The following is a 12,683-nucleotide window of genomic DNA, read 5'->3' on the forward strand; positions in this document are numbered from 1 at the left end:
GTTGTGAGGGGCTGTGCAGAAGCAAAGGGAACAAAGCATGACTTCCTTGTGTTGAGTTTGCTTTGCTTCTAACAGGCCGTTCTATTATACCTAATTTTTTATTTTAAAAAGTTTAATTTCTGCCTTTCTTGCTCGAGCAACTCGAGGCTGTGTATAATAAGAGCATAATCATAAAACAACAGTAATTTACTATCAAAACAAACACATACATAACCATACAAAGCAATAGGAAGAACAGGCAAAAACAGCAGGAAAGCAACAAACTCAAATTCAGCAAACAAAGAACCAATAAAACAGAGAAAGCCAGGTACAACTAGTAGTCAAATAATTCCAGCATAAAAGTCAGCATCCCTACAAAAGCATGTGCGTGTGTACGTACGCACAACGGCAAGTTTTAATCTGGTACCTTAAAGAGTATAATGCGGTGTGCATATAGGTCTCTGTTAAAGGGCATTCCACAGTGTCGGTGCCACCACGAAAAAGGCCCTGTTTTTGTTGGACGCCTGCTGCACCTGAAATGACAAGGGCACATTGGGTAGAGCTTCAGAGTGTAAGGAAGGCACATATGAGTGAAGGTGACATGGGAAGCTGCCTTATACCAATTCAGACCATTGGTCCATCTAGCTCTGTATTTTCCATATTGACTGGCAATGGCTCTCCAAGGTCTTAAGCAGGAGCCTTTCCCAGCCCTACTTGGAGATGCCAGGGATTGAACCTGGGATCTTCTGCATGCAAAGCATATGCTCTGCCACTGAGCTGTGGCCCCATCCCCAGGTCCCAAAGCACTTAGAACTTTAAACCATCCAGGAAACAAATAGGCAGCCAATGCTAATAGCCAAAGCCAACGTTACGGTGATGTGCTCCCTCCCAACAGAGAATCTCTTAAGAACATAAGAACAGCTCTGCTGGATCAGGCCCAAGGCCCATCCAGTCCAGCATCCTATTTCACACAGTGGCCCAACAGATGCCGGTGGAAGCCTACAGGCAGCAGTTGAGGGCATGCCCTCTCTCTTGCTATTACTCACTTGCAACTGGTATTTGGAGGCATCCTGCCTCTGAGGCTGGAGGTGGCCTTTAGCCCTCCAATTAGTAGCCGTTGATAGACCTCTCCTCCATAAAGTTATCCAGGCTCCTCTTAAAGCCATCCAGGTTGCTGGCTTTCACCAGTTCTTGTGGCAGAGAATTCCACAAGTTGATTATGCGTTGTGAGAAAAAATTACTTCCATTTGCTGGTCCTAAATTTCTCGGCAATCAATTTCATGGGATGACCCCTGGTTCTATTGTTATGGGAGAGGGAGAAAAATTCCTCTCTATGCACTTTCTCCATACCATGCATGATTGTATAGACCTCTGTCATGTCTCCCGGCAGTCGGCTTTTTTTCTAAACTAAAAAGCCCCAGGTGTTGTAGCCTTGCCTCATAAGGAAAGTGCTCTAGGCCTCTGATCATCTTCGTTGTCCTCTTCTGCACCTTTTCCAGTTCTACAATGTCCTTCTTTAGATGTGGTGACCAGAATTGTATGCAGTACTCCAAATGTGGCCACACCATAGATTTGTATGAGGGAATTATAGTATTAGCAGTTTTATTTTCAATCCGCTTCCTAATGATCTCTAGCACTGAATTGGCCTTTTTCACAGCTGCCACACATTGAGTCAACACTTTCAACAAGCTGTCCACCGTGACCTCAAGATCTCTCTCCTTTTCAGTCACCAACAGTTCAGATCCCCGTTCTGATCGTGAAGTTGGGGTTTTTCTTCCCTATGTGCATCACTTTACACTTGACAACCTTGGCCACTTTGTCGCCAACTCCCCCAGTTTGAAGAGATGCTGTTGGAGCTCCTCACAATCTGTTTTGTCTTTCACTTCCCTAAACAGTTTGGTATCATCTGCAAATATGGCCACCTCGCTGTTTACCCCTGCTTCTAGATCATTGATGAACAAATTAAAAAACACTGGTCCCAGTACAGATCCCTGGGGGAATCCCACTTCTTACTTCCCTCCGTTGTGAAAATTCTCCATTTATACCTACCCTTTGTTTTCTGTCCTTCAACTGGTTACCAGTCCACACATGTACTTGTCCCCTTATCCCTAAGTTTTCTCAAGTTTTCTCAAGAGTCTTTGATGAGGAACTTTGTCAAAAGCTTTTTGGAAGTCCAGGTATATTATGTCAACCGGATCACCTTTATCCACACACTTGTTGACACTCTCAAAGAAGTCCAAAAGTTGGTGAGGCAAGATTTACCTTTGTAGTAGCCATGCTGGTTCTCCCCCAGCAGGGCCTGTTCTTTTTATGTGCTTAACAATTTTAGCCTTGAGCATGCTTTCTATCAATTTGCCTGGAACAGACACTGAGCTAACTGGCCTGTAATTCCCCAGATCTCCCCTGCATCCCTTTTTAAAAATCGGTGTTACATTGGCTACTTTCCAGTCCTCCGGTACAGAGCCTGATTGTAGGGATAAGTTATATATTTTAGCAAGGAGGTTAGCAATTTCACATTTGAGTTCTTTAAGGATTCTTGGATGGATAACGTCTGGCCCTGGCGATTTGCTAGTTTTTAATTTTTCCAGGCAGTTTAGAACATCATATCTTGTCACTTCTGTCTGACTCTAACAGAGTTGTAGCTGTTCCTGCTAACAGCTTGGCTGCTACATTTTATTACAAGTTCTTTGGGGAACCAAGTGATGTGCCCCAACATATCTGGTCTGCAGAGAGCCACGGACCTAGCAGGTGTCTGACCATGCTGACCCTCAGGTGCTAGGAACCTTTCCATAACAAAACATCATAGATCAAATTCCTAAAGACCTGGGCAAAACAGGCTTTTATTTCTTTCCCCCCAAGAACTACTTCCTGTAAGACATCACTCTAGAGCCTTGGAGCCACTCCTGAGCAGAGGCGTATCTAGGGAAAATAGCGCCTAGGGCAAGCACTGAAATTGTGCCCCCTGTCCAAACATCTGACACCCATCTTTCAGATAACTTTATCATAATATCAGCTCAAAGATACAAGTCAAGCTTGTTAATCTTTTAATATTTCAAAAACTATTTAGCAGTGGATTTAACCAGACCAAAAAAGGCTGGAAAACTACAAATTACAGTATTCTGGGGCTCATGAAATACCCAAATACAATGTGGAGATGTACTTGGAAAACTAAACAGAAGTGCCTGCATTGTAGCATCACTATCACATACGTTTTAAAAATAAATGGAGAATTTGACTTTTCCCAGATACTCTGAAAATAATTAAAGGATATGCAGAGTAAACTGTGTCACTGCTTGGAATATATTCTAGTATTTCAGAAAGACAGTTAAAGTGAGAGAAAGAGAGCAAGGAACTCCGAGTCGGCATTAATACTAAGGATTTCACACTGATTCAAAGACAAACTCACCATTAATAGCCATATTATTAAGACATCACATTTAACTCACTTATCACAAGAAGCAAAATAAGAGCAAATGAATAAAATCCTAGCTCATAAACTTCAGCTCAGTATTCACAAGCCCTGATTCTCTGTACATAGTGCCAATCTGAATATGTGTACAGTGATTTATATTATATTATTATTTTTTTTAAAATTCCTGTAGCCCCTTCGGGGGGCTTCCTAAAGGCCGTGGGGGGTCTGCAAATGTTCCCCCTCCCCCACTGGCCTCTAGGGCCTCAGAGGGACCATTTGAGCATGTGCAGTGGCCATTTTTTAAAATAGTTTTTAAAAAATGAAAACAAAATGGCCACCGCTGAAAACAAAATGGCCGCTGCACATGCTCAAATGGCCTCTGTAAGGCCTGACATGGCAAAGGGCCTCACAGAGGCCATTTGAGCGTGCACGGTGGCCATTTTCTTTTTGGTGGCCTTTTTTAAAAAAAAAAATTAAAAATGGCACCCCCTTCAAGTGGCGCCCGGGGCATGTGCCCTGCCTGCCCCACCCTAGATCCACCCCTGCTCCTGAGAAGGCCTTGTCCTCCTGCCTGCTGTTCTAGCCTCTCTAAAAGAAGGGATTCTGAGCAGAAATTTACATGGAAATAATTGAGAGCACTGCAGGACAGAAGCGGGGCTCATCCATGATCAGATCCATGGAAATGTGGTTTTCCTGAACAAGTTACAAGCCTTAAACAAAACACATGACCATGCAAAAGTGATTATTACTGTGTCACACCATTGACCTATCTAGTCCAAAGTGTCAACTCAGTGTGCAGCAGCTGTGAAAAGGGCCAATTCCATGCTTAAAATCATTGGGATGGGGACTGAAAATAAAACTGCCAATATCATAATGCCCTTATACAATTCTATGATGTGGCCACATCTTGTGGCAGAGAATTTCATAGGTTGATTATGCGTTGTGTGAAAAAGTACTTCCTTTTGTCATTGCAAAATTGTGTGACTCGTCACCTCTATCTGATTCAGTCCTACATTTCTTGGCAATCAGTTTCATGGGACAACCCCTGGCTTTAGTGTTATGAGAGAGGGAGAAAAATTTCTATCAACTTTCTCCACACCATGCATGATTTTATAAACCTCTTTCATGTCTCTCCTCAATCTTTTTTCTAAACTAAAAAGCCCCAGGTGTTGTAGCCTTACCTCATAAGGCAGGTGCTCCCTTCTGCAAGGGTAGTAGCGTGTTCTGCCCCTGTGCAGTGGACCCTTTCCTCATCTTTGGCAGCCTTATAACTTATCTTCTGATGGCATATGGAGGGGAGGAGGTGATGGCGGTGGTGAGAGGCAAGCTGAAGCTTTCAAGTTGCTAGACTGTAATTGACTCAGCATCTTGACTGAAAACTATGGAAGCTGCTAGTTGCACTAGGGAGATTAGAACGGGCAGCAAAGGCGGGGAGGTTACCCCTTGCCCTTGTTTAACCATAAAGGCGCTCTCTGATCTGCTTACAAAATTAATAGCCTAAAGCGTCTCTTCCTTAAAAAAAAATCCAGCACTCTTCTTTTGCCTATACCCTGCAGGCTTTGACTTCCGCTGGAAAGAAAAGGGAAGAAGAAAGCCAACACTTGCAAAGAACCACATCAAAACCTTTCAGCCTTCTGCTGTTTTAAGATTGTGGGCCAAAGGGGTGGTCACATCTGTGTTTATGGAATACTGTATTTAGGCTTTTTTAAAAAGTACTATTAAAAGCGAGGAGATTGTTCAGGACCTCTTTGGAAAGGTGCGGCAGAAAGGTGGTGCATTTCTTCTGGCAGCAAAAGAGCCAAAGTGTCAGGAGCTCCTTTTCTATGCCTCTGGAGCAAGTTGTTTAATAGCCAACAGATGGTCACCCTCAGCAGTAAAGGAAGTTCAGCTGGTTTTGTTGATGATTGTACAGGCTTTTTCTGTGGTATATTGTGGTATATTGGAACAGCTGTTTTTCTTTCTCCAATTTTAGCATTACAGTGGATGTTTATTTTATAACAAAACAGTTTTGTTTAGAGAGGACATAAAACCTTGGAATTTGAATGTCCCCCACCCCCATCCTTTCAGCAAAGCTCTGCGCGTAATGAATGCCTGTCAGATAGGCTGAAGAGTGGCTATTTGCAGGCAGGTCCAGTATCCATCAATTACTCCCTGTCCTGTTGCTCCTTGCTATAAGTCATGCTTATTTCAGATTGCTTCCTTTTAGATCCTTTTCCTGCAATTTGGCAGTTGGCAAATGAGTTCTCTGTCCCTGTCACTGATGGCGGAAACAACTGGCACCAAATTCCAAAATGAGTTTAAATTAAAGTGTTGACTTAAAAAACAAAAACAAAAAAACATTCACCAGTCCATAGAAATGGTCTAATTTCCAGAGTGGCATGTTAAAGACTCATGTATTTCAGACACTCTTTCCTTTTTCTCTTTACAAAGTGTTAAAAGTACATTTGGGAGGTTCAGAAAGGGGGGACATGCCCCCAAAGTTCAAAGCTTACTAAGCACAAAGAAACACGGATGAGTTGAAAAACTGAATGTAGTGCAGAAAACAGTTCGTAATCAACATGCAGTCAGCCTATAAATGTTTGAAGAATGATAAGAGTGGGCAGAAGGAAGGCCACAGTCTCCTGATAAGCCTCCTGATTGCTGGGATTCTTACAAAGAAGATTGGATGAAGTGGACCTTGATCTGATCCATCAACCCACATCTTGCATTTTCAAGCAAGTGCGCACATTTAGGATCAAGTCAGTTGGGCTGTTCCTTAACAGTTAAGAAATCCTGAATTTACACTCTTGCTCCGTAAACTGAAAACAGATCAGAGGACTGCAGGAATTCTAGAGTTGGCAGTACAAGGTAGTCAGCCTATCCCTGACCAAAAGCATAGTTTTAAAATTGGGGATGTTGTCTGCGAACACTGATTCTCAGTATTACAGACATTGGCTGATATCCTGCATAAATAAGCACATGTTTTGTGTCCTAGACTCCACCTGCGGTGGTAGAGCACATGGGAGGGGAAAACTATCTCCCCTTCCTTCTGCAGCAGACTGTGCCACCTGCAAATATGTTCCTTAGGCTCAGGGACATATTTTCCGGTGGCGTAGGCCAGTGTTCCTCAATGTTTTTGGTGTCATGGACCGGTACATTATTTGTGTGCAGTTTCCCAGACCAGCCATTACTTAGGAGGTTGCCCCCCTCACCCCCAACCCCACCCCCTGGCACCCTCAAAAACTCTGGGTAGCTTTCCGGAGCTCATTTCCAGGCAGTCCTTGCTGCTGGATAATGTTCATTTCAAGGAAGCAAAATGGACGTTATCCTGCAGCGAGGGCTGCCTGGAAATTAGCTCTGGAGAGCGGCCCCCAATTGTGGTGGTTGAAAAACACTGGCATAGGCAACTGTGGAAGGAAGGAGAGGTAATCACCACCACCACTATGTGCACCACCGCAGCCTTAGTGTGGAGCACAACACCTCTGCACCAGTGCTTTGTTAGTCATGTTCTTGGCTAATATAAGTAAAATATCACACATTGTTTCCCTATTTACTCTTGCTTTCATTTCTCTCCCCCCCCCCATTTTCTTGCTTGAAAACTTGAGGATTTACGGGGGCAGAGGAATGCTGGGGCTGGATGCAGTATCTCAGTCTAGCCAAACCACACTCACCCTACCCAAATTAGGAAGCTCCTTTTGTTTCTAAAATACCCCCTCCGCTTTGCAAGCTCAGCTCAAATTGTGTGGTATGACGATGATATGACATGGTTTTGGGGGATGGCTTAATAGCATCGTTTGTAATGAAGGTGGCTTGAGTGTTTTGAAGGGCAAAGTAGAGCTCACATTTGTGTTTTGTTTTGGCTTTTTTTACTGGATCCTGCGGCAGTTTGTCTAACGTCAGCAACAATATATATTGACTAAATTTGAAGAGAGCATCTTTTCAGGTTTTGGAATGGATTTGTTTAAAGGGGTGGCTGTGTGTGTGTGTGTTTTCCCCCCAGGTGCTTATAAAGTGGTGATGTAAAAAGTTGCACATGCTGTGCAACAAGGCTTAGTATTTGCTGAGTTGTCAGTAAAATTCATGCCTAAAATATGCCATTTTGAAAACCTTTTTCCAGAGGCATTTTCAGTCAATATATTATCATAAAATTGCCTGCAGCAAATATTTGTTGTCTGGTGCAGTCCCGGGAGAATGGAATGATAACATATATGAAATGTCTCTAGCAGCATAAATGTAAAAACATTATCCAGGGAACTGAAAACTCTCCTTGTATGAGAATGCGAAGCGCCAAGCTAGGACTCCTGGGAACAGGTGCAGAATCTGCACCCAAAATCCTTAGACAGCTGTTTGGGCCTCAAAACCTTGGCAGAGTCTGCTGCTGATACCGGACATCATCTGACCTGCTGCTCCAATTGCTGTAATGAGCAAAATTCCAGGTGTAGCAGTAGGTGGGAGAGACTAGCAGATGGCAAGACCTGGGAAGGGAATAATCCTCTTATTATTATTCCCTGGGAAGGGAATAATCCTGCCTCTTCCCCTGCCCCACTGTGTTGTGAAAGGTAAAGATATACAGTCATTCTTTTGTGAGCACTGTCAGATATTCCCCTTAGGGAATGGGGCTGCTCTGAGCATCGGCATGCTTGCATATGAAAGGTCCCAAGTTCCCTCCCTGGCATTGCCAGGTAGGGCTGAGAGAAACTCTTGCCTGCAACTTTGGAGAAGGTGCTGCCAGTCTGCGTAGACCAGGGGTGTCAAACTGTGGCCCTCCAGCTGTTTCTGGCCTACAACTCCCATCATCCCCAGCCACTGTGGCCAGTAGCCAGGGATGATGGTAGTTGTAGGCCAACAACATTAGGAGGGCAGCAGTTTAACACCCCTGGCATAGACAATACTGAGCTTGATTGACCAATGGTCTGACTCGGTAGAAGGCAGCTTCCTATGTTCCTGTTGCTCATTCACTTGAGTGAGAGGAGCAGCTCAGGCATAATGTTGTGTGTCTGGTGCCTTTAAACATTTTTAATGTCTCCTACCTCCCCTTTGCATTTAATTCAGTGTTTACCAGTGAATCATATTAATGGTGATTGCCATGAAACCTGGGGGTGGTGGAGGTGGAGGGTGGGGCCTTTCTGATGCCTATTCCGTATGCTGATTAACTTCAGTGGCATTTTTTGTTTACATATGAAGCCTTAACAATAAAAAAGTGTGGTTAGAAAAACCTTCATTGCTTCACATTTGGATGAGTACCATCCTTGGAAAGATAGCTTTGTTAGCAAACCAGTTTTCTGAAAGACTGTTTCCGAGATGATTAAAACTAGGGCTTGAATCGGAATTGATTTGGAATGAATGCACACCCTAATTAAAATGTCTGTTGCTTCTATTTAGATGAAAATAATGGAGATGGTGAACTAGATCTAAGTGGAATTGACGACAGTGAAATAGATATGGTAAGAATTGCTCTTCCCCTCTCCCACACTATAATTGTGTTTTTGGGCATGTGGAACTGTAAAGACATTTCATAGGACTAGGATTGTCCCAGACAGAGCTGATGTCACAGGTGGGCCAGGTCAAGCACAAGCCTGAGGGCCCATGACCACACTTGCCCAACCTTAAAGACCCCTTTGCGGCAGCATCAGACAGCTGACAGACTTGCACAACCACTGAACACCCTTTATCGGCCATTGGGTGTATTCCACAGTCCGCTGCATTGCCATGGGACCTGAGAGATAGTTCCATTGGCCAATTATTAGCCAATGGAACTGGGAGGAATTGTTGCCAAAGACATGGCAGTGGCAGCTCTTCCTTCCTCTTGCCCTCCAAGGGTGGGATGAAGAGAAACTGCTGCTGAAGGACATGCCTGAAGCTGCTTCTCCTCGTTCTCTAGGGTTAGAGTTGGGGAGAGGACCTTGATAACCTTGAGGTAGTGGGGTGCAGGGACCCAGTACAGGGTGCTGCCCCAGGCCCCAATGCAGCCTGGTGCCGGCCCTGTAGCTAGGAACCAAAGAGACCTGATCAGTTCTTCTGATGCATAAGAATTCTTGTGATGCATAAGAATCCTTGTGATGCATAAATCATAATAAGCAGAATATTATAATAATAAATAGCAGCAGTGGCAGTTTTATGGCATTCAAGTAACAGTGAAGAAGATAAGCAAATCCATACTACTGGCATAGCATTTAGCAGTGGTGTAAGAGCACCACAGTAAACTACCAACTCCGTTTTTGAAGAAAGGGAGTGTGCTGTCAGAATGATGTCAAGGGAGGAGGGGTACTTCTCAATTTTAAAAAAGCAAGAGCAGAATAGCATCCCGGGCTTGAAGCCTGTGTGGGAGCCCTGTAGTTTGCTCTGGAAGGGCGTCCCACATCTGCTTTCGGGGTTTCTCTTCCCTCTTTTGTCCTCCAGTCCCTCACTTCCCTCTCTACCTTCCTCTTTTCCTTCATGGTCCCACCACTGCCTCTTCATCTTCTCTCTCGCTACTGCCAACTTAAAGCCCCAGCCAGGTGTGTGACTGAGTAGAATCTTCTTGGGAAGGAGGCAGAAGAAAGAGAGAGAAAGGGGTGCAGGGAGGAAGGCAGGGGTCAGGATGCAACCTGCAAAGTTGCTTTGCTGATTTTTATATCACCTGCTGAAAGCTTTAAAAAATTTTTTTTGGCCCCCTAGTATATACTCAATGAAACAGAAGCCAAAATAAAAGCAGATCTGTGGATGAAGGAAAATGCAGATTATCTGAAGGAACAAATAGGTAAGCAAAATAAATATATTTCTCCTTCTGGAGATTCATGTTGTGTAGTCTTGGGGGTGAAAGTGTTTTACCAGAGTGAATAGTGGTTTGTTTATCAGCGTGATTAGTTGGTTTTTTAAACAGGACCTGTTATAGGTCCTTAGGCACCAGCACAATGTAGCGCAGGGTTCTCAACCTGGGATCCTCAGATGCTGTTGGCCTACAACTTTGGCCATTGTGGCTGGGTATGGTGGGGTTGTAGTCCAATGACATCTGGGGACCAAAACCTGCTTGCTTGTGTGTGACCCCCCCCCCCCCAAGTAGATCATGCAAGACTGAAATCAGCTCCCCCCCTCTCTAGAGCTTTCTGTGAATAAGTGCTGTAATCATGCTAAGTATTATAAAATATATTTTAGCTTTATTTATTATGGTCTGTGCCTCACTTCAGTGGTAGCAGAATCTGCAGATGACCGGTCCTTTCACAAGGGCCTCAGGATCGGGGAGGGTGGGGGACAGGGAGGGATTGCCCAATGTCATTGCCCCCCCCCGCTCACTCTCCCTGTGCACCCCTCAAGCCTCCTTGGCCCACCCCCTGCTGGCTTTGAAGAGCCACAGATAGCTGTGGCAGTCACCCCTTCCACCTCTCTTGAGACATCCAGGGCTTGCCTGCTCTTGCCACCTGGATGGTGGGCCTGCAGTTCCCCCTGGCTGTTCTTCCTCGTTGATGAGGTACTCCTGGATGCACATTTATTTTATTACATTTATATCCCACCTTTCTTCCATTACGATTCTCGCTATGACATGAGATTCATGGCTTTCTCACAGTTAGTGGGTTAACTATTCAACTTGTTGTTGTAACAAAAAACAAAAACAAAAAAACACCTGCTGTTTTTGTTTCTGTCCTCTTCCAGAAAAAGAAGCAAGGATAGCAAAAGAGAAAGAACTTGGGATTTATAAAGAACACAAGGTAAGTACTTTAAAAAAAAAAAAAAAGCAGACTGCAAATAACATCAGACAACTCTGCTTCAAGTTCACGGTGCTCTTGGACTAGGCTCTGTAGCAAGTGCCTAGAATTTATGGGAGCAATCCAAAGAGAAACTCAAGCTGACCTTGCTTTGCATTAAGAGATATATATTTTTAAAAGCATACAACTATATATTACTCATAATACATCTGGAGCTTAGTTTTCAGGCAGCAAGGCTAACATTAGCTTACTAAATTTTGTCCATGGTTGTGAGGGAGAAAAAACTGAATTAAAAGCACCTGGGTAAACCTGTCAAAACAACAAAGAAAGTGTGTCTATATACTGTGCACAATTAAATCTTGGCAAATGCTTCCCCCCTCCTTGTAGTAGTAGCAAGTATATTTAATTATATTAAAGCAAATAATATGTTAGCAAAACTTGACATGCTATTTTTTTTAATAAAAAAATAATTTAAAAAAATCCCAAGGACTGTTTCTCCTTTTGGTTTTTGCAAATGCCTGAATGCAGCTGTATGTTTTGGAGTTCTGCATGAAGAATAGAGCAATTATCCTTTATATTAACTTGAAATGAAATGTGTTACCTTGCGTCTTCTTCGTGGTCTCTGTGCATCACACTTGGGTTATGCGCCTGCGCAGAGCCAGATTCCGGAACCTTCCATAGCCTCACCAAATAAGGAAAAAAGAGCGGGAAGACATACTCTCTCTGTAGGACTATTCACCTTCTACCTCTGTCTTTTGTTGACCGCTGCCAGAGCAGATTCTAAGAGCTTTCCTCTGCCTTCACCTAGTGAATATAAACTCAAATTCTTTTCCTGCTTTGATTTTCCATTGTTTATTCTACTCTTTCCTCCCTCTTCATACTTCTGACTGTTCATTTTGCGTATTTATTTCTTGCGGAACCCCCCCCCCCTTGCCCCTTCCCTCCTGCCTTGTGGTGGGGCCTGGTGGCCGCTACTTCTTGTGACCGCAACTATTAAAACATCTTTCAAGTGTTGCGAAGCCTGTGCGGCGAAGATCCCCACTTCAGACGGCTGCTCGAGGTGCCTTCCGTGCTTGGGGGAAACCCACAGGGTGGATACTTGCCCGATCTGCAGGGGCTTTACGAAGCAAGCCCGTCGTAATCGGGCGTCCCGATCAGGAGCCCTGATGTGGGAGCGGGCCCTCCAAGCTAGTTCGGCTGCTGCCGGAGGTAGTCCAAGGACTGGGCGTCAACCCTCATCAGCTGGGGCAGGGTGTTTGCTGGCTCACCCCCTAGTGCCATGATTGAACAGGCACAGCAAGCTGCCCCTGATGCTGTCGGGCTGGAAACTGTACATGCGCCCTTGTAGCCATCTCTGCCTTCGAGCTTGCAAACCGGGCCTCAGGGAGAGCGGGAAAGGGCCCCGCTATCGGTATCGATCTCAGCTGCGAGCTCCAGTATAGTGATGCTGAGTAAAGTGCCACCAATGGACTCTTTGTTGGGACCAGCGACAGCTCCGATGGGTCCTTCAGCCCCGCCCTCGACCTCGAAGCAGCAGCTGGGTGCGATTCAAAAGGAGGGGTGTGGGGCCAGCGCTCCAGTGTTGGGGATGGATGTAATTGCTGCTAATTCATGGGAGCGTTTGTAGAAAA

The 12,683-nt window shown here is 44.6% G+C and overlaps 1 protein-coding gene and 1 long non-coding RNA gene across 6 annotated transcripts in view; one reads left to right on the forward strand and one right to left on the reverse strand.

Moving 5' to 3' along the window:
- LOC128326186 (uncharacterized) overlaps positions 1–11,882 on the reverse strand; it is a 29,680-nt gene extending 17,798 nt beyond the window's left edge. Inside the window, exons 1-2 of the long non-coding RNA XR_008307879.1 lie at positions 11,654–11,882; positions 407–512 (exon numbers count right to left, since the gene is read on the reverse strand). This is a non-coding gene — a long non-coding RNA (uncharacterized LOC128326186). The remainder of the gene's footprint in view (positions 1–406; positions 513–11,653) is intronic.
- The window catches only part of BRF1 (BRF1 RNA polymerase III transcription initiation factor subunit), a 310,658-nt gene that overhangs the window by 211,625 nt on the left and 86,350 nt on the right, over positions 1–12,683 (forward strand). For all 5 annotated transcript variants that reach the window (XR_008307877.1, XM_053252511.1, XM_053252521.1 and 2 more), the window contains 3 exons: positions 8,753–8,814; positions 10,028–10,109; positions 11,000–11,055. Coding sequence is in view for 4 of the 5 variants with exons in the window: in XM_053252511.1 (XP_053108486.1) it covers positions 8,753–8,814; positions 10,028–10,109; positions 11,000–11,055 (200 nt within the window). In the remaining variant the exon portion in view is untranslated. The remainder of the gene's footprint in view (positions 1–8,752; positions 8,815–10,027; positions 10,110–10,999; positions 11,056–12,683) is intronic.

This window comes from Hemicordylus capensis, chromosome 1 (assembly GCF_027244095.1).
Source record: "Hemicordylus capensis ecotype Gifberg chromosome 1, rHemCap1.1.pri, whole genome shotgun sequence".
Classification (NCBI taxonomy): domain Eukaryota; kingdom Metazoa; phylum Chordata; class Lepidosauria; order Squamata; family Cordylidae; genus Hemicordylus; species Hemicordylus capensis.